Below are 22,074 nucleotides of genomic sequence, written 5' to 3' on the forward strand. Positions count from 1 at the left end.
AACAGCAAGCCTAGATTTTCATACTTTCTTGCAATTAATTTGAAGTGCAACAGATTTATTTGAATGCTGCTAAAGTTATTTATCAGTGTTATTCTCTAGAGAGCCTAAACGTAACAGGGGCCTGGAGTTTGTTTAGGAAGAATTACAAAGTATTACCTGTCTCTAGGATTTTCTGCTTCAGGCACAGTGACTGATTTGTCCTCAGAGACAAGCGGGACAACAGCCTACAAAAGGAAGAGTCAGGTAATTCAGTGAGAGTCAGGCTTTTTAATTTGAGCATATTCATTTTCTTTTGCTGCCTTCTTAGAATTGTGGCTATGATTCTTTAAGCCTGTGAATCTAAGAATCGATAATCTAAAGGTTGAGTATATAAATAAGCAAAATATCTTGCCACCTAAAAATTAGCTTTTAAAAAATCCTGTCCTGCTACTTCACAAATATCAAACTGTAAGTATAAAATACAGTAGTAACCCAAATTACTAAAATGCTAGGAAATGCCAGGAAGTGATATACACAAGATAGAATGCTAGTGGAGAGTTAGTCTTTCCTGCTTTCCTACCACACAGAATAAAGCACCACAAAGTGAATATACTTCTTACCACAGCTGCCTTTTTGGCTGGGGGTTCCTGTAGGACACTGCTGGAGCTGAGTGGCTTCACAGCGGCAATGACAGCACCGTGCATCTCCACTGCCTTACGTTTTGGGGCCAATTTGGGGGATGACACAACTTTAACCACAGATGGCTTCACGTTCACTTTGGGTTTAGCTACAAAGGGCAGAAAATATCTGATAAGCAGTGAGAATAAACTCTTTTAAATGGAGAATAATTCAGAATAAAATATCAAAACTCCTTCAGTACTAGAAATACCACAAATAATTTATTAAAAAAGAGACTGAAAATGATTCAAAGGCAATTTGTGGTCACATGGTGGTCACTACAGGTGGTCACCATGTAGATATAATACCACTTAAATTTGTTACCATTCCTCTATTCCTTGTTTTTTATTCAATACCAGAGGAAAGATGCACCATAGAAAGTTTTACACAAAGCTTTTTAAATAGCAATTTTAAATTCTGAGAAAAGAATTCATCTCGTTTTGCCTTTGTATAAAAATATCAGAAATATTACTATCTACCTGTGGATAGAAGCAAATGAAATTCAACCCAATTGTTGCCAGGAAGTTACTGGCAACAGTTGGGTTGAATTTGGTAATTTTGATAACCTAAAGCAATACACAGTATAGAAATACTTGCCTTTACCCCTTTTTTCCAAGGTCTGTGCTGCACATTTCACATTCAATAATGAGTCTCCAATGCCTGAGGTTTCTACCTCCACTTTCTGGGATGACTTTGTGGGAAGCCGCTTGGTCAGGTGCCGTGTGATTCCTGGCACAGCAGTGAGCACTGGTTTCTCTGCCACTTGGGTATTGCAAGAGGCTACATCTCCCCGAAGAGGTGTCAAGACTGATTTTTCCCTCTCCTGCTGTTTCTGCATGTGCTTCTCTCTCATGGTCTCACATCTCTTGACTTGAATTTTAGTGATGTCAACTCCTGTGGTCTCACCTGAAGCCTGCGGATAAATTTGAATGACAGAATTAAAATCTGGTACCTCTAATAACCTGTATGATGTAAGTACCAGGCTAACATCTAAGTTAAGCAGAATCTCACATGATCCAGAATCTGAGAGAAAAGCTCTTTATTTGATGTTAAATAGACAATACCCTGTTAAAGATGAAAGATTAGAATTACAGATGTAAGGAATAATAAAAAAACCCAGATTCCACAGGCTAGACAACCATGACTCTAAGTCAAATACTAATGATTCCTAAATAATCAAATACTTGCACAAAGATTTATGTACAAAGATATTATTTTAAATTGTGTAAAACAAAATCTGAATGTCCAGAAAAAGACTGTATTTGTATAATGGAGAATCATGTGGTCAGTAAAAACAAACTTCTTGAAGAATTATTAACATGGTAAAGTTAAAGCAGGCTGTAAAATGATACACTGTAGAGTTCTCCATTATGTTCTAAACATGGGTTTAACATTAAACAAATTAACATGCATGCATATATAAACAAAAAGGTCGAAGAAGGCCAAGTGTGGTGGCTCACACATGTAATCCCAACACGTTGGGAGGCCAAGGCAGGCAGATCACTTCAAGCCAGAAGTTCGAGACCACTCTAGACAACATGGAGAAACCCTGTCTCTACTAAAAATACAAAAATTAGTCAGGCTTGGTGGTGCATGCCTTTGATCCCAGCTACATGGGAGGCTGAGGCACAAGAATCGCTTGAACCCAGGAGGCAAAGGATGCAGTGAACCGAGATCATGCCACTGCACTCCAGCCTGGGCAACAGAGCAAGACTGAAAAAGCTCGAAGAAATCCATGGAAAAGATAATGATGGTTACATCTGAGTTGTATATTTTTAGGGTTTGTTCAGTTTTTAAAAAAATAAAATATCCAACTTTTGTATGATGCATACATAGCATTAGAAAAAACTCAGTTAAAAAAATTAATGGCCAATTAAACAAAAAACTTTATTTTTTGTATTTTTAGTAGAGACGGGGTTTCACCGTGTTAGCCAGGATGGTCTCGATCTCCTGACCTCGTGATTCGCCCGCCTCAGCCTCCCAAAGTGCTGGGATTACAGGTGTGAGCCACCGCGCCCAGCAAACAAAAAACTTTAAAAGGGCAGCGAATACTGATATACATAGAACTATAGAAAATTCTCATAAGAAATTATAAGTAAAAAGAAAGACTGTTTACCTAATATATGAATGAAGTACTTAGAAATTTACTGTAAGGTAAAACTACCAATTATCTAGCCTTTGTTTGCCATGAACAAAACCATACAATGATCTTAAATTTACCTCTTTAGCTTCTGTTCTAATACTGCTCTGAGAATCAACTTCATTTCCTTCCTGAAGGTTCTTCTCTTCTTTCATCCCTGTATTCACATTAAAGACATCATTAGTTATTTTATTTAAGCTGCAACTTCATGATAGATATGTTAAACAAAAAACTTTATTTAATGAAAGTAGTAAGACAGGACAAATAAAATTACAGATAAAGCCCATCTGTGCTCCTAAAGTCTCAAAATACACATTAAAATAGCAAAGGTTGGCCGGGCATGGTGGCTCACACCTGTAACCCCAGCACTTTGGGAGACTGAAGCAAGCAGATCACACTTGAGGTGAGGAGTTTGAGACCAGCCTGGCCAACATGCTGAAACCCCAACTCTATTAAAAATACAAAAATTAGCGGGGTGTGGTGGCACATGTCTGTAGCCCCAGCTACTTGGGAGGATGAGGCAGGAGAATCACTTGAACCTAGGAGGTGGAAGCTAGAGTGAGCCAAGGTCACGCCACTGCACTGCAGCCTGGGTGACAGAGTGAGACTCTGTCTCAGAAATAAAACAAAATAGCAAAGGTCTACATAGCACTACTGAAAAACTTCATCTAATTCAGTGTTTTCAACGTTATCTGAGTAAAGAAAGGTTGTCAAACAACTCCTAGGAAGATCCCATGGAACACTCCTCTGGAATATTATGTGGGGACATGGTACTAGAGACCAAGTTCTCTTGTTACCTGTTCTTTTGGTGATTCGCAGCAGCCGCCTTGCCCCTGGAGTGGCCTCATGTTGAGACAGGGAGCTGGTGCTGCTCTCAGAGCTCTGCTGCACCCTCAGTGCCTTCTCCAGTTTAATTTCTTCCAGCGTCTTGATGTGCACCTCCTGCATAGACTTTGTTTTACCTGCAGGCTCCTCTGATTGTCCTTTGCTGGCAACAATGGGTGGCAAAACTACTGTTTTTTTAATTTCACTATCAATCTTTAGCTTGATGCAAGTTGTATCCTTTTTGCTTTTTTGTCTCTCTGCTTCCTGCTGCCGATGTTTTTTTTCAGCCAGGACCTCAGAGAAGGTTTTGATACGGACAGTGGAGGAGCTTCTTGCTCCTGAAGTAGAATCATCAGTTTTTGAAGGTCCTTCTGTCTTGAGTTTAGTTTGCAATTCTCCACGTTTCTGACTGGCTCTTTCAAGAAGAATTTCTTCTAATGTCTTCACATGGATCTCACCAACTTTATTCACTTTATCTGTTTTCACAGGAGAAAAACATGTCATTATACTTGAAGTTCATCTCTTACTGACTTATGATCTCTCTACTCTTGGATCAAGACAGTCCAACAGAGAGCTATCATTTAAGCAGGCAATTAAAAGGATCAAAAGGGTAACATTTATTTCTTTTCCTTTTTTTCTTTTTCTTTCTTTTTTTTTTTTTAAGACAGAGTCTCACTCTGTTACCCAGGCTGGAGTGCAGTGGTATAATCTCAGCTCACTGCAACCTCTGCCTCCCAGGGTTCAAGTGATTCTCCTGCCTCAGCCTCCCAAGTAGCTGGGACTACAGGTACCCACCACCAAGCCCGGCTAATTGTTTCTATTTCAATTTTAGATTACTGCAAGTTCCAGGCAGTGGTCCTCAAGGAAAACTCTTTGGAGGCAAAAATTGATTTGTATTTCTATTCAGAAGCTTATTCTTCAGAAACTGAAAGCCATTTACTAGTTGGATAAATTTGTCATTATAAATCTTAACAAAAATAGCAATAAATTCTTCATTAACTTATGGCTATAAACATGTAATGAACACTGGGCTAGAAATACAATGGTAAGCAAAATAAAATCTCTGTCCACATGTAATTTACAGTCTAACAGATCAATAATTAAACAAGCTATAGCAGAGTATGGTAATGATAACTGCTTTGATAAGGGAGGTATAATGCTATAAAAGGACACAGCAAGAACACCTACACTTGTCTACAAGGAAATGATATTAAATTTAAAGGATAAAAAGAAGGTAAAACAGGTGACAAGATAGAAGAAAAATGCAGAAGGCCCAGAAATTGGCATGCCACTGAAGAGCTATTTTCAATGATACATTAATCGTTCTATATCTGTCTAAACTGAAGACCAAATGTCACACTTGACAGATAGAACCATTCTCATTACTGAAGGGCTAAGAAGATAAATAATGAAAAGAGATAGTGCTATGAAATAAATGATAATTTGGAGATCATACACATATATATGTAATCACTGAATAACAGCTTTTAATGAACCCCCCCCCCCCCAAAAAAAATTATATCCTTTCAAAATCTTTTTTTTTTTTTTGGTAGAGACGAGGTCTTGTTATGTGGCCCAGGCTGGTCTCCAAACTCCTGGCTTCAAGTGATCCTTCTGCCTCAGCCAATCAAAGTGCTGGGATTACAGGTGTGAGCCACCATACCCAGTCTGAAATCTTAAATATACTGTGTTCTGTCTCACTTTCCAAACTCCTGAGTATACTATTCCCTCTACTTGGAGTATTCCGTGCTGATCTCATTTCTCTTGCTACCTGTGTTTTTTGTTTGTTTGTTTTTTGAGACAGAGTTTTGCTCTGTTGCCCAGGCTGGAGTGTGCAGTGGTGTCATCTTGACTGACCACAACCTACATCTCCTGGGTTCAAGTGATTCTCTGCCTCAGCCTCCCGAGTAGCTGGGCCTACAGGTGCCCACGACCACGCCTGGCTAATTTTTGTATTTTTTGTAGAGACAGAGTTTTGCCATGTTGGCCAGGCTGGTCTCAAAACTCCTGGTCTCAAGAGATTTGCCTGCCTGGCCTCCCAAAGTGCTGGGATTACAGGCGTGAGCCACCACGCCAGGCCTGGTTAGTTTCAACTGAATTCAGCTTAAAACCTGATACCCTCCAATTTAGTTTTTCTGATCAAAGCACTGAACACTCAGTACACTGTAATTGCCTGTATCTTCAACCACACTAAAGACTTCATGAGAACAACGACTATATTTAGGTACCTGCAATATTGCAAAGGAAGCACTCACTTACTGAATTATTTCTTCAAGTTCTTTAATAAAAAATCACAAATTCTTTCAATCCAAGATGGCAAACATTTCAAAATTACCACTCCAAGAAAGTACAACATGAATGGTGACATAAGAGGCCCTGTTTCCCTCCCCTACCAAAATTTCATTGAAATGATAAAACATTAAAAATAAAATAAATCCACACCAGCAATGAGAAATAAGGATGTCACTGGCAGAGCATACATCTTGAAGAATTTCTAGAACAGAAAGCAGATGTCTGAATTTACAGAAAAATGGAAAAATAATAGTTAAAACCATAGGCGTGAGTTCTGTTCCTCCCAATACAGTCAAAGGAAACTGCCAAACTTGGGTTAACTAATATTAAAAGCAACGGTGGGATCTGACATAACCATTAGGGTAGAAATTTAAGGACTGCCTATAGAACAGTTGGGCCAGTCATGACCTCCTCCTGAGAGCTGCTCCCTAAAAAGAGGCAAGTTTGCCCACGAAGAGCACATTATGAAGATGTTGGGGCTGGAGAGAAGCAGAGCATGAAAATCCCAAGCTTTCACAGTACCAAGCAGAAAAAGGGGAGGGAGGAAGGATAAAAGTAAACAGCAAATCTGAAAAAGGAAAGAAGTTGTTTCCACTCAGAAAATAAAGTCTTACTGTGGCAATTGTATGAGCCCCCAGACCTCCCATCTTCAGTCCATACAAGCTGCCTGTTAGTACACCCTCTCCACTTAGCCAGACATAAATGGAGTCTCCCAGTCAGGAGAGAGGACAACTTGGGGAAAGGGTCTTTAAAATGAAAGGAAACCCAAGCCAGGTACTTACAACTATGGAAAAACAACAACATTTAAGATAAACCAAAATAAATAAAAAGTGGTTAAGAAGCCAAAATAATACACAAACTTTTAAAAATAAAAATAAAGATTTGAATTAGAAATCCCAGAGCAGGCCAGGCGCAGTGACTCACACCTGTAATCCCAGCACTTTGGGAGGCCGAGGCAGGCAGATCACTTGAGGTGAGGCAGATCAGGAGTTGGAGACTAGCCTGGCCAACATGGTGAAACCCCGTCTCTACTAAAAATACAAGTTAGCCAGGCGTGATTGCACATGCCTGTAATCCCATTTACTCGGGAGGCTGAGACAGGAGAATCGCTTTAACCTGGGAGGCAGAGGTTGCAGTGAGCTGAGATCACGCCACTGCACTCCAGCCTGGATGAGAGTGAGACTGTCTCAAACAAAAAAAAAATAAAAAATAAAAAATAAAGGCGGGCGCAGTGGCTCACGCCTGTAATCCCAGCACTTTGGGAGGCCAAAGTGGGCAGATCATCTGAGGTCGGGAGTTCGAGACCAGCCTGACCAACATGGAGAAGCCCCGTTTCTACTAAAAATACAAAATTAGCTGGGCGTGGTAGCGCATGCCTGTAATCCCAGCTACTTGGAAGGGTGAGGCAGGAGAATCACTTGAACCTGGGAGGCAGAGGTTGCAGTGAGCCGAGATCGCACCATTGCACTCCAGACTGGGCAACAAGAGCGAAACTCCATCTCAAAAAAAAGAAGAAATCCCAGGCCGAGAATAAAGAAAAAAAATAAGAGAACAAAGAAAGTTCTTGAAAAATAAAAACACCAAGTGCCAAAATAAATTCATGTGAAGGACTGGATAATAAAGATAAGGCTGGCCCCAAATCAGCCATTTAAAAAGGCACAGGCAAACTATATATAGCCCATATGGCCACCACCTAATTTTGTAAATGAAGTTTTGCTAGAACACACCAGCAGTCATTCATTTACATATTGCATACATATGCATATGGCTGCTTTCACTCTACAATGGCAGAGTGGGGTAGCTGCAATACTGTGGACTGCAAAGTTATTTATATCCGACCCTTTACAGGAAAAAAATTGTCAATTCCTTGTCTAAAAAATAAAGTTGAACAAAGCTCACAGAAGGTTAGCCAAAAACAAAGAAACAAAAAGTATAAAGAGACATGCAGGCATATGTCCCAAAGTTCCAACATCTATCTAATACAAATTTCACAAGGAGAAAACAAAAAGAAATGTGGGGCAGTCATACTCAAAAGAAATTAATGTTTTCTAGAGCTAAAGACAAATCTTTAGATTCAAGGGCCCACTGAATCAGTATTTATGTATTTACTGAATCAGTATTTATGATACATACTGATTATCATAAATACTGATTTAGCAGAATGAACAAAAATGATCCATGTTTGATCCACAACAGTGAACCTGCAGCATACTAGGGAGAGATAAAACCCTAGAAATCTCTGAATAATTCAGGTTGCATACAACAGAATAAGAATGTCCAACATCGGACTCCCTTTTTATGATGCTAATATAATTTTAACATCCAAATCAGATAAGGATGGGGGATAAAAAATAACCTAAGGTGGCTAACAGCATTCATAAATAGAGATATAAAAATATAAAATTTTTAAAAGCCTCAAACTGAATTCAGCAAGGTATTAAAAAAAAAAAAGATGGAAGGCTGAATACATGGATGTTCATTTTATTATTCCTTAAACTGTACATATATATACTTATGTAGTTATATTTCATAATTAAAAAAATTTAAAAATTATAACACAGAAAGAATATAAAGAAAACCCCAATACCCAGATGACACCAATTTTATTTATATTCTGGTGTATTTTTGAAGATTTTTTAAAGGTATATGTTTATATCTTTACAAAATTAGAATAATCTCATACATACGCATGTTTCTCCTGAGAATAAGTTTCTATAATAAGAAAATAAACTTAAAAAAAAAAAGATTCCCCCTCCCCCTCCCCCTCTCCCTGGTCTCCCTCTGATGCCACCAAAGTTGTGAAAGCCAAGGCTGGACTGTACTGCCGCCATCTCGGCTCACTGCAACCTCCCTGCCTGATTCTCCTGCCTCAGCCTGCAGAGTGCCTGGGATTGCAGGCGCACGCTGCCACACCTGACTGGTTTTTGCATGTTTTGGTGGAGACGGGGTTTCGCCGTGTTGGCCGGGCTGGTCTCCAGCTCCTGACCACGAGTGATCTGCCTGCCTCGGCCTCCCGAGGTGCCGGGATTGCAGACGGAGTCTCGCTCACTCAGTGCTCAATGTTGCCCAGGCTGGAGTGCAGTGGCGTGATCTCGGCTCGCAACAACCTCCACCTCCCAGCCGCCTGCCTTGGCCTCTCAAAGTGCCAAGATTGCAGCCTCTGCCCAGCTGCCATCCCGTCTGGGAAGTGAGGAGCGTCTCTGCCTGGCCGCCCATCGTCTGGGATGTGAGGAGCCCCTCTGCCCGGCCGCCCAGTCTGGGAAGTGAGGAGCGCCTCTTCCCGGCCACCATCCCGTCTAGGAAGTGAGGAGTGTCTCTGCCCGGCCGCCCATCGTCTGAGATGTGGGGAGCGCCTCTGCCCTGCCGCCCCGTCTGGGATGTGAGGAGCCCTTCTGCCCGGCCGCGGCCCCGTCTGGGAACTGAGGAGTGTCTCTGCCCGACCGCCACCCCATCTGGGAGGTGAGGAGCGTCTCTGCCCGGCCGCCCCATCTGGGAAGTGAGGAGCCCCTCTGCCCGGCCGCGGCCCCGTCTGGGAACTGAGGAGTGTCTCTGCCTGACCGCCACCCCATCTGGGAGGTGAGGAGCGTCTCTGCCCGGCCGCCCCATCTGGGAAGTGAGGAGCCCCTCTGCCCGGCTGCCACCCCGTCTGGGAGGTGTACCCAACAGCTCATTGAGAACGGGCCATGATGACGAAGGCGGTTTTGTCGAATAGAAAACGGGGAAATGTGGGGAAAAGAAAGAGACATCAGATTGTTACTGTGTCTGTGTAGAAAGAAGTAGACATGGAAGACTCCATTTTGTTCTGTACTAAGAAAAATTCTTCTGCCTTGGGATGCTGTTAATCTATAACTTTACTCCCAACCCCGTGCTCTCTGAAACATGTGCTGTGTCCACTCAGGGTTAAATGGGTTAAGGGCGGTGCAAGATGTGCTTTGTTAAACAGATGCTTGAAGGCAGCATGCTCGTTAAGAGTCATCACCACTCCCTAATCTCAAGTACCCAGGGACACAAACACTGCGGAAGGCCGCAGGGTCCTCTGTCTAGGAAAACCACAGACCCTTGTTCACATGTTTATCTGCTGACCTTCCCTCCACTATTGTCCTATGACCCTGCCAAATCCCCCTCTCCGAGAAACACCCAAGAACGATCAATAAATACTAAAAAAATAAAAATAAATTAAAAAAAAAAAAGATTCTTATGTTGCCCTAAATCAGGAGGTCAAAAGTGGTATGTGCTCTCTGTTATCTTTCTTCACTTGATACAATGCAAGTTGATTTTTCCATATCATTGTTGTTCAGCATTTGACTTTTCATGACAGCAATTATTTTAGCACATAACTATCATAATTTTATCTAAACCCTTTTTGTTGTATATTTAAGTTGTTTCTAATTTCCTACTATTTAGCCAGGTGCGGTGGCTCGTGCCTGTAATCCCAGGATTTTGGGAGGCTGAGGCAGGTGGATCACCTAAGGTCAGGAGTTTGAGAGCAGCCTGACCAACATGGTGAAACCCCGTCTCTACTAAAAATACAAATATTAGCAAGGCATGGTGGCGTACGCCTGTAATCCTAGCTACTCGGGAAGCTGAGGCAGGGGAATTGCTTGAACCCAGGAGGTTGAGGTTGCAGTGAGCTGAGACCTTGCCATTTAACTCCAGCCTGGGCAACAAGAGCAAAACTCTGTCTCAAAAATAAATAAATAAAATAAATAAATAAATAAATAATTTCCTACTATTAATGCTATGATGAACAATCATTTTACCATCTCTAAGCACAAAAAAGGGATCCCAGTTGAGTCTGAGCTGACTTGATCAATTACTTAAAAAACAAACAGAACTACAAAAGAACAAAAATCAAAAGCCCTAGCAAGCAACAGGTAAATCTGAGAAAAAGCAAAGGCTCTTACAGCAAAGAAAAAAATAATCAGAATCTGGTTTTAGGATTTACTTACCTGTTGCATCCTCATTATTTGGATCAGCTGCCATGCCTAATCGCTCCTTAAGAGACTTGGAAACTTGAGCTGTGAAAAGAAAGATTTTCAAAAATCAAAAGTTGAACAGAAACTTTTTACAGCTTAAATACAGGTTTGCTGGGCATGGTGGCATACACCTGTAATCCCAGAACTTTGGGAGGCCAAGGCAGGCTGATCACTTGAGGTCAGGAGTTCAAGGCCAGCCTGGCCAACATGGTGAAACCCCATCTCTACTAAAAATGCAAGAATTAGCTGGGCGCAGTGGCTCACGCTTGTAATCCTAGCACTTTGGGAGGCTGAGGTGGGTGGATCACTTGAGGTCAGAAGTTCAACACCAGCCTGGCCAACACGGTGAAACCCCATCTCTACTAAAAAAAAATACAAAAAAAAAAAAAAAAATAGCTGGGCATGGTGGCGGGTGCCTGTAATCCCAGCTACTCAGGAGGCTGAGGCAGGAGAATTGCTTGAACCTGGGAGGTAGAGGTTGCAATGAGCTGAGATCGTGCCACTGGACTCCAACCTGGGTGACAAGAATGAGACTCTCTATCTCAAAAAAATAAAAAGAAAGATTTTAAAAAATCAAAAGTTGAACAGAAACTTTTTACAAGTTAAATACACGTTTGTTGCGCATGTTGCCATACATCTGTAATCCCAGCACTTTGGGAGGCCGAGGCAGGTGGATAACCTGAGGTCAGGAGTTTGAGACCAGCCTGGCCAACATGGTAAAACCTCGTTTCTACTAAAAATGCAAAAATTAGCCGGGCATGGTGGCATGTGCTTGTAATTCTAGCTACTAGGGAGGCTGAGGCAGGAGAATTACTTGAACCCGGGAGGCAGAGGTTTCAGTGAGCCAAGATCGCACCACTGTACTCCAGCCTGGGCCACAGAGAGAGACTCTGTATTTAAAAAAAAGAAAAGTTAAAATTTTCTTCTCCACAGAACAGATTTATGTCAATCATAGATTCCCTAGAGTACTCTGGAAAGCTTAAAACATGCCAGGGGTGGTGGCTCACGCCTCTAATCCCAACACTTTGGGAGGCCGGAGGCGGGCAGATCACCTGAGGTGAGGAGTTCCAGACCAGCCTGGCCAACATGGTGAAACCCCATCTCTACTAAAAACACAAAAATGAGCCGGGTGTGGTGGCACATGCCTGTAATCTCAGCTACTCTGGAGGCTGAGACAGGAGAATCGTTTGAACCCGGGAGGTGGAGGTTGGGGTGAGCTGAGATAGCACTACTGCATTCCAGTCTGGGTGACAGAGTGAGACTGTCTCAAAAAACAAAAATACCAAAAGAAACAAAGAAAAACGTACTTTATATCTGAAAAGCAAAAACTACTGAATTAAAGGAAATAATTTTGTTATTGTAGAGCCTTCTAAAACCTTATTGTCATTGAAATAATTTTTCCTCCAAGTAAATTTAAAATATGCTCCTTAGTTATGAAAATCTTCAACATGGTCAATACACAAGGCAGAAAGCAATGTGGCAAAGAAAGTAACTTTTGCTTGCTCTGAGAACGCAAGAAAACCTCCAAACAGGAACGTCTACTCATCAAAGTCCCTTGGGCAAGGGGAAAAATTAAAAGAAGTTTCTTATTTCAAAGAAAGTTAAAACCAAACACAATGAGAAGGAAAAAAACACCTATTCTTTAATAATTTAACGCCAGTGTTTCACTGCAAGTCATACAAGCAGAAAAAACATAAATCTAACCTTGGCTTTTTGCTCTCCTTCAACTATAAAGAATTCTAATTCCCTGAGGGGCGCAATAGTGCATTCCTGTACTTCCAGCTACTTGGGAGGCTGAAGAAGGATGGCTTGAGGCCAGAAATTTGAATCCAGCCTAGGCAACACTGTGAAACCTTGTCTTTAAACAAACAAAACAAAACAAAAATCTAACTCCCAGCTATCTCTTGATTTAGTCCACGTCTCCAAACCAACTTCCAAAATACCAAATCTATGCCACTACCTCGTCTTACCTAGATTATTTTAACAGCCTGCCAACTCATCTCCAGGCCAGCATGCTTGCCCCCTTCTAATCTGTCTCCATATTGCAGGCAAGGTAATGGTTTTAAAATGCACATTTGAGCCTGTGATCCTTGTTTATAACCTTTCTTTCTTTCTTTTTTTTTTTTTGAGATGGAGTCTCACTTGGTCACCCAGGCTGGAGTGCAGTGGTGATTGATCTCGGCTCACTGTAACCTCTGCCTTCCAGGTTCACACAATTCTCCTGCCTCAGCCTCCCAAGTAGCTGGGATTATAGGTGCGTGCCACCCCGCCCAGCTAATTTTTTTGTATTTTTAGTAAAGATGGGGTTTTGCCATGTTGGCCAGACTGGTCTCAAATGTCTGACCTCAGGTGATCCACCCACCTCGGCCTCCCAAAGTACTGGGATTACAGGCATGACCTACCGTGCCCGGCCTGTTTATAACCTTTCAATGGGTTGTTACTATCTTAGAATAAGTCCAAACTTTCTGACATGGCTTAAAGACTATATTATGATCTAGTCACCATACTCTTCAGCCCATTTCTATGTTTCAGCCATATGCAGTTCCTTGAGCATACCACTCTTAGCTCTGCCTTTGCAGGAGTTATTCTCTCTGCCTGAGACACAGTCTCTGGCTCTCGAACTTCACCTGGCTAATTTCTAACTCATGTCTTAGGTCTAAACTTTAACATAACTTCTTCTGTGAACCTTCCCCTAACAGATGGTAATAATAGATGCCTCTCCTATGTGTTACCATAACACTGTGTACTTTTCTCTGTTACAAAATTTATAAGTATTTATAAGTATTATAAATACTTATAAGCATTTATAAGTATTCCTACCTGCCATTTATACTATAAGCTCCTGAGGAGTGTGACAGTGTTTTTTTCAATGGTGTCTACCCAGAATCTAGCAGACTAAGGATTAAATGTTTGTTGAGTGAATAATATAACAAACACAAGATAACCTATTTACCTGAACAAAAGAATGAAAAACCATAGCTGTTAGCATTACAAGACACAAGTGTCATAATTACATACACACACAAAGTATGTAAGAACACAGGTACCTTTCTTTGGTGTTTTGTCAATGTTAGTTTCTGGAGCTTCAACTTTCTTCCCTAGCCTCTGTGCCAGGCTACGCTTTAATGGAGGATCACTGTCACCGCCTATAAAGAGGGAGAACTTAGTTTAAGATTTCAAGTCAATCTTCAGCAAGGTCAAGAAATACAAACAAAAACAGACAACATAGCATAATTCTGTTAAGTGTTCTGCATACATATGGCGTGTTTGTTCACCAGCTTCCTTAGAGTTCAATGTTAGAAACATAAAAATGTCGTAGAAAGAAGAGGTAAGGAAGGCAAGGTGCAGTGGCTCAGGCCTGTAATCTCAGCACTTTGGGAGGTCAAGGCAGGAGGATCACTTAAGGCCAGGAGTTCGAGACCAGCCTGGGCAACACAGCAAGATCTTGTCTCTAAAACAATTAAAATAAAAAATAGTCAGGCATGGTGGCACACACCTGTGGTCCCAGCTACTTAGGAGGCCGAAGCAGGAGGATCACTTGAGCCCAGGAGGTAGAAAGGCTACAGTGAGCTATGATCATAATACTACACTCCAGCCTGGGCGATACAGCAAGGCCCCATTCTCAAGAAAAAAAAAAGAGAGAGACAAGGGAAAGAACAAAAAATTAGAATACACAAACATTTACCAAATAAATTAACTGACTAAACCTACAAATGAAAGGTCATAAACCCTGGTTGAGATTAAAGTTCAGAATTAGAAATGTGAAAAATCTTCACGTACAAAAGAACTCTTTTTTTTTTTTTTGAGACAGGATCTCACTCTGTCACCCAGGCTGGAGTGCAGTGGTGCAATCTCAGCTCACTGCAACCTCCACCTCCTAGGCTCAAGCGATCCTCCCACCTCAGCCTCCCAAGTAGCTGGACTATAGGCACATGCCATGCCTGGTTAATTTTTGTATTTTTAGTAGAGACAAGGGTTTGCCATGTTGCCCAGGCTGGTCTTGAACTCCTGAGCTCATGTGATCTGCCCACTTCAGCCTCCAAATGCTAGGATTACAGCACTATGCCAGGCCCCCACAAAAATCTTAACTGGTCAGCTGCTGAATTAAGTAAATGCATACAGGATGAGGAAGACAGGTTAAGAATTATTAAATTTTAAGTTTTTTAGTATGAAGACTTTAAGAGCCACATAACCCCTCTCTCTCCAATTCTAGAAAAGAAATCTAAGGTTCTGAAATATTCTGTATCTTATCCAAGTCATCAACTAGTTAGTGATACAGCCAAGACCTAAATCAAGTTTCCTAATTCCAGCTGCTTTCTGAGACGGAGTCTCATTCTTTCGCCCAGGCTGGAGTGCAGGGGCACGATCTCAGCTCACTGCCACCTCCGCCTCCTGGGTTCAAGCGATTCTCCTACCTCAGCCTCCCAAGTAGCTGGAATTACAGGCGCATGCCACCATGCCTGGCTGATTTTTGTATTTTTAGTAGACTTTTTTGTAGTAGAGATGTTTGTATTTTTAGTAGTTTCACCATGTTGATCAGGCCGGTCTCGAACTCCTGACCTCGTGATCCACCTGCCTCGGCCTCTCAAAGTGCTGGGATTACAGGCGTAAGCTACCGCGCCCAGCCTTCTAGTTTTATTACACTGTTCAATACAAGTTGTTTAAAAGTCACCAGTTTTTAAAAACGGTTTTTTAGATTGCTTGACTGAAGTTACATTGTTTGCAAGGTACCAAAGCGTCAAAAGACCCTACACAGAGTATGATTGTTTCTCTCCCCTCATTTATAATTTAAATATAAAACCATCACAAAGTTTACAGGTATGCTGATGTTAAAACAGCTCATTTCTATATTTTAAGAACTTTTAATTATTATTTTTAGAGACAGGGTCTTGCTATGTTGCCCAGACTGGACTCAAACTCCTGGACTCAAGGGATCCTCTAACCTCAGCTGCCCACGCAGCTGGGATGACAGGCATGCACCACCATACCTGGCTTAGTATTATTTTTTTCTACCTAAAATTTCTGGATCAGCTTTATCCAAGCTGAAAGTCCTATTAATTTGGAACCCTGGTTTGGTTTGTACTCTAAATACATGCTAAGATATTAAAATACTGCTCTTAGCTCTCCCCACCATCTTGGATCCTGTGGAGGCCTCCTGGGAACAGGACTTCTTAAAGGAAGTATGTCTAGAAGGCTGTGGTCCAAGGGCATTTTTGCTGGCTGTAAGTGGGGTCTCCGGAAAAAAAGGGAGCACATAGCTTTTCTTAAAATTGAAGGTGTTTATGCCCCAGATGAAACAAAATTCTATTTGGGCAAGAGATGTGCTTATGTATACAAAGCAAAGAACAACACAGTGACTCCTGGTGGCAAACCAAACAAAACCAGAGTCATCTGGGGAAAGGTAACTCAAGCCCATGGAAACAGTGGTGTGGTTCATGCCAAATTCCAAAGCAATCTTCCTGCTAATGCTATTGGACACAGAATCTGAGTGACGCTGTACACCACAAGGGTTTAAACTAATGAAAAGTCAGTAAAAGTGGATTTGCGCTATTGTAAATAAATAAATAAACAAAAATAAAATACTGCTCTTAAAATCTACAACTGTTATTGTTTCTTGATTTACAGCTAGAAGAGATTTCTAAAGACTGCCTCATTTCTGTCTCTTCTAAGCTTTTTTCGTAAATGACTGTATAACGTGTAATGTATTCATCTGACTATAACCTTAGGCAAGTTATTTAACCCTTCCTGAGTTTGAGCTCAGTGCAGAAAATATTTACTGATATCAAGTGCCAAGCATTGTGCATGGTTTACTCATGGTTGCCAAGGATTCGATGAGAATTTACATAATGTTCTTTGATATACAGCAAAGCCACAGCAAATATTAATTTCATTCATGGGCATTATCTCATCGCTGAAAGTTTTTTATTACTTAGAGCGTAAAGTGCATAACTGATTCAACAATACATTCCCATCTCTCACTGTCTGAAACTTTGAAATGTGACTAAGTTCAGAACGGTTCTGAAGATAGGGTAGTGAGAACTGCATCAAAGACAACATAAAATAGAGATAGATAAGGTTTCCTTTTTAGGACATTTAAAACAGTATGAAGAAAATTCTGAAGTCAGAAAAAATTTTCAAAATAATTTTTTGAAGGCCAGAGCAGTGGCTCACGCCTATAATCCCAGCACTTTGGGAGGCAGAGGCGGGTGGATCACCTGAGGGCAGGAGTTCAAGACCAGCCTGGCCAACATGGTGGAAACCCCATCTCTACTAAAAATACAAAAATTAGCCAGGGGTAGTGCCTGTAATCCCAGCTACTCGAGAGGCTGAGGCAGGAGAATCACTTGAACCCAGGAGGTGGAGGTTGCAGTGAGCTGAGATTGTGCCAGTGCACGCCAGTGTGGGCGACAGAGCAAGACTCTCGTTTCAAATGATAATAATAATTTTTTGGAGTCAGACACGTTAGGGTAGTTATACAACAATTTACTAATATGGTAAAGTACTCCCCCAAAAATAAAATAGCAGCCAAGCATGGTATCTCATGCCTGTAATTGCAGTACTTTGGGAGGCCAAGGCCGACAGATCACTTGAGCCCAGGAGTTGGAGACCAGCCTGGGCAACACGGTGAAACCCTATCACTATAAAAAATACAAAAATTAGCCAGGTATGGTGGTGTAGGCCTATGGTCCCAGTTACTTGAAAGGCTGGGGCAGGAGGATCACTTGAGTCCAGGAGGTGGAGGTTGCAGTGAGCTGAGATTGCACCACTGCACTCCAGCCTGGGTAACAAAACAAGACTCTTGTCTCTAAATAAATAAATAAATAAGCAAGCACCAATAGACTCAAGGACTCAAATTTTATATATACATACTTTCTTCTTTCTTCTTAGGGATTCCTGTATTCTAAGAGACACACATTATATTAACCAATCATTTTTCTCGCCTCTAAAAAACTCACATTTAAATTTGTTCAGAGAAATAGAGGTGTTCTTTACATTTTTAAAATCTAGTTCCTTCTAAAATGCTGGTCATGGTCATAATCTAGTTCAATTATAACACTTTAAATCTCTGTATCTTCAATAAAAGGTATAATGCACTCATGAAAACATGAGGAATTTATAAGTGCTTTCAGCCAATACAGGGGGACCAATAACAAAGATCTGTATAAAAAGAGTTTGGAGAAGCTATCATGTTAATGCACAAACAAGCAGAAAAGAAAAGATATACACAAAACTTATCTTACCTGCTGAAAATTTTCGTTTCCCCAGTCTCTCAGTAAGACTCAATCTAACCAAGGGTTCTTCTCCTGAAATGGCAAAAGCAGAATTTCTCTATCCTTAGTCAATTTTTCTGTATTCAGTAACTACTAATTGGTACAAAGTATGTTCTGATATTAGTGTCAACCCACCCAGAAAGTCTCTTGAAAATCAGGTCTCAGTCTTAAGGAAGGCCATTATATCAAAAAAAACCAAAAAAAACAAACAAAAAAAACCCCAAAACCTATTAATAATAAACAGCCAAACATACAGCCTAAACAGAAGCAATAGCATAGTACTAATTATTATTATTATTTTGATAATAATAGACTCTTGCTCTGTCACTCAGGCTGGAGTGCAGTGGTGCCATCTTGGCTCACTGCAACCTCCACCTCCTGGGTTCAAGCAATTCTCCTGTCTCAGCCTCCCGAGTAGCTGGGACTACTGCGCACACTACCACACCTGGTTTTTTTTTTGTTTTTTGTCTTTCTTTTTTGAGACAGAGTCTCACTCTGTCGCCCAGGCTAGAGTGCAGTGGCCCGATCTCGGCTCACTGCAACCTCCACCTCCCGGGTTCAAACGATTCTCCTGTCTCAGCCTGAGTAGCTGGGATTACAGGCGTGCACCACCATGCCCGGCTAAATTTTGTATTTTTAGTAGAGACAAGGTTTCACTGCGTTGGTCGGGCTGGTCTCGAATTTCTGACCTTGTGATCTGCCCGCCTCGGCCTCCCAAAGTCCCGGGATTACAGGCGTGAGCCACCACACCCGGCCTAATTATTGTATTTTTAGTAGAGACAGGGTTTCACCATGTTGGCCAGGCTGGTCTTGAACTCCTGGCCTCAAGCGATCCGCCCGCCTCGGCCTCCCAAAGTGCTGGGATTATACATGTAAGCCACTGCGCACAGCCTAGAATAGTACTAATTATTAATAGCAGTTGAGTATAAGACAGATTGTATTCTTAACCAATTGGTTATAAAGCTGAAACTATCCTTTTGCTTATGCACTTTGATATGTTGAATGAAACTGTACTCTACTCCAATGTTAACTCTCCAATATAACTATCTCTGATCACCTCAGGAAGAAGTGAGCTCTCTTTCTTCTAATTCTTTGTTGTTTGAATTGCACAAACATTTAAATATATCTATATCTATAATTCCTTATTAGGCTTAAAATTATTAAGTGAAAATACTTCGTTACAGGCCAGGTGTGGTGGCTAACACCTATAATCCCAGCAATTTGGGAGGCTGAGGCGGGCAGATGATTTGAGGTCAGCAGTTCAAGACCAGTGTGGCCAACATGGTGAAACCCCGTTTCTACCAAAAATACAAAAATTAGCCAGGCGTGGTGGCGGGTGCCTATAATCCCAGCTACTGGGGAGGCTGAGGCAGGAGAATCACTTGAACCTGGGAGGCGGAGGTTGCAGTGAGTGGAGATCGCACCATTGCACTTTAGCCTGGGCGACAGAGCAAGACTCCATCTAAAAAAAAAAAAAAAATTAATGGCCAAGAATGGTGGCTCACACCTGTAATCCCAGCACTTCGGGAGGCCGAGGCGGGCGGATCACCTGAGGTCGGGAGTTTGAGACCAGCCAGACCAACATGGAGAAACCCCGTCTCTGAAACCCCGTCTCTACTAAAAATACAAAAAAAATCAGCTGGGCTTGGTGGCACATGCCTATAATCCCAACTACTTGGGAGGCCAAGACATGAAAATTGCTTGAACCCAGAAGACGGAGGCTGCAGTGAGCTGAGATCGTGCCATTGCACTCCAGCCTAGGCAACAGGAGTGCAACTCTGTCTCAAAGAAATAAATAAAAAACTTTATTATAGTTCTTTAGTCACATGGGAAGCCAATAAATGTATTTAGTGGATATAAACAGTAAATGGAAAAATATATGTGAGGGCTGCTTGACAAAGAATTTCAACCTTTTAAATATTAGAGTTGAATGTACCAACTTTTCATCTTTATATCTCATCAGCATACTAACAAATTCCTGAAAATTCATCAAAGGTAAAAGATACCCAAGGATTTTGCATTCCCAATTATATAAAAGTAGAGGCTTGACAACTCTAAGACCTATCTATACCTTACCTTGTTTGGTGGAGAGAGTTACTGTCCTCACCACAGTCCTGACATTTTCTTTCTCAGGACCTGGAACGGGCTCAGGGTGGAGTAAAAGACTGGAAACTCCTGAAGAACCCTCTGAATAAGGCAAGTCAAAGAACAGCAAATAATTTATGGAAAATAATGCTATCGCAAGTCAAAAAATTTGTTTTTGTAACCAGTTAAGTCCAATACAGACTGATATTATGACTATAAGCCAATCAGCCTTTCTGTATCTGTTTGCCTACAGTCAAACGGAGTAGTGGTGAGGGGAGCCTTGGGCATGATGTGAAAACAAAATATAAAATTATTTTGAGTGACTTAGGCACCCAAACTACTTTTATTTACCAATAAGGCTAATATTTACCAATAAGGCTAATATTATTCTAAAATTAACCTCAGAGGTACACTAGCCATCAGGTGTATCAATCCAACCTATTCTATTTAATCATCTGAAAACACAACTCCAAGGTTGCTATAAAGCAAGCCTTAAAAGAAGGTTTTTAGAACCATTTCTCTCTATATATACTACACTTCACACCATAAACTTTAAGGCTGGGGGCTGGGTGCGGTGGATTACCTGAGGTCGGGAGTTCGAGACCAGCCCAACCAACATGGAGAAACCCTGTCTTTACTAAAAATACAAAATTACCCAGACGTGGTGGCGCGTGCCTGTAATCCCAGCTACTCAGGAGGCTGAGGCAGCAGAATAGCTTGAACTGGGAGGTGGAGGTTGTGGTGAGCAAAGATTGCGCCATTGCACTCCAGCCTGGGCAACAAAAGCAAAACTCTGTCTCAAAAAAAAAAAAAAAAAAAAAAAAAATTGGGGGTTGGAAATACAGAGCAATCAGGCTGACATAAGCTCCAGAAGAAAATCCTAGCAGCTCTTGAGGAAGAACTCTTCTACTAGAAAATGACGTTTTTCCTTTTTTTTCTTTTTTGAGACAGAGTCTTGATCTGTCGCCAGGCTGGAATACAATGGTGCGATCTCAGCTCACTGCAACCTCTGCCTCCTGGGTTCAAGCGATTCTCATGCCTCAGCCTCCCGAGTAGCTGGGACTACAGGTGCATGCCACCACGCCTGGCTAATTTTTTGTTTTAGTAGTAGAGACGGGGTTTCACCATGTTGGCCAGGATGGTCTGGATCTCCCAACCTCATGATTGGCCCTCCTCGGCCTCCCAAAGTGCTGGGATTACAGGCGTGAGCCACCATGCCCAGCCTTTCTTCTCTTAATATAATTTCTTTTTAACCACTATAAGAACTTACAGAATTAATATAGTTCTTATATGATGTTCTTCAGAGCTATATTTTTCAAGATATACAGGTTCTTTCAGATTCTTTATTGTACCCAGCTCTGAAAAGTTAGGGACTGAAACACAGCTGCAGTGAATTAAAAGCAACCACAATTTAAATAAGTCTGTGTTTTACTTCAAACAGGCCATGGAAATGAAAATCTATTTGCTCATTTTGGCTGTTGCTTCTAGAAGCGTCCTTAGTATTCTTCCCTAGCAACATACAACTATCCATGCCAAAACGTGATGACTTACCACCTTGCTTCTTAGATTTTTCCTTCATTTTCTTTGACTTAATTTCCTCAAGAGTTTTTATTCCAAAATTCAAACATTCACCTGAAAATTCAAATAGAAATTTTATGAGGAACGGGAGCCTTTTCATCTTTGTATTTTATCTGTACATAGCAGGCATTTATTTTTGAATAAATGATCAACAGAAACTAAGTATAGGTAAGTATGCGTGTAGCATGGGAAAAAGAAGAGGGAGGTCAATGATTGTGAACTAAATTTCAAAGGTAGTTTCAACAGTGCT

At 41.3% G+C, this 22,074-nt stretch overlaps 2 protein-coding genes across 2 annotated transcripts in view; one reads left to right on the forward strand and one right to left on the reverse strand.

The window, feature by feature from the left end:
* Positions 1-22,074, reverse strand: part of ZC3H11A (zinc finger CCCH-type containing 11A) — a 59,600-nt gene that overhangs the window by 2,854 nt on the left and 34,672 nt on the right. The window contains exons 8-17 of the mRNA XM_063709441.1: positions 21,798-21,878; positions 20,238-20,348; positions 18,132-18,194; positions 13,938-14,036; positions 10,864-10,932; positions 3,595-4,098; positions 2,878-2,954; positions 1,255-1,570; positions 600-766; positions 157-224 (exon numbers count right to left, since the gene is read on the reverse strand). Of these exons, the coding sequence (XP_063565511.1) occupies positions 157-224; positions 600-766; positions 1,255-1,570; positions 2,878-2,954; positions 3,595-4,098; positions 10,864-10,932; positions 13,938-14,036; positions 18,132-18,194; positions 20,238-20,348; positions 21,798-21,878 (1,555 nt within the window). The remainder of the gene's footprint in view (positions 1-156; positions 225-599; positions 767-1,254; positions 1,571-2,877; positions 2,955-3,594; positions 4,099-10,863; positions 10,933-13,937; positions 14,037-18,131; positions 18,195-20,237; positions 20,349-21,797; positions 21,879-22,074) is intronic.
* LOC101148362 (large ribosomal subunit protein eL33-like) lies at positions 16,073-16,378 on the forward strand. Its single transcript, XM_055368878.2, has one exon. The coding sequence runs from the start codon at positions 16,073-16,075 to the stop codon at positions 16,376-16,378; it is 306 nt and encodes a 101-aa protein (XP_055224853.2).

Source organism: Gorilla gorilla, chromosome 1 (genome assembly GCF_029281585.2).
Source record: "Gorilla gorilla gorilla isolate KB3781 chromosome 1, NHGRI_mGorGor1-v2.1_pri, whole genome shotgun sequence".
Classification (NCBI taxonomy): domain Eukaryota; kingdom Metazoa; phylum Chordata; class Mammalia; order Primates; family Hominidae; genus Gorilla; species Gorilla gorilla.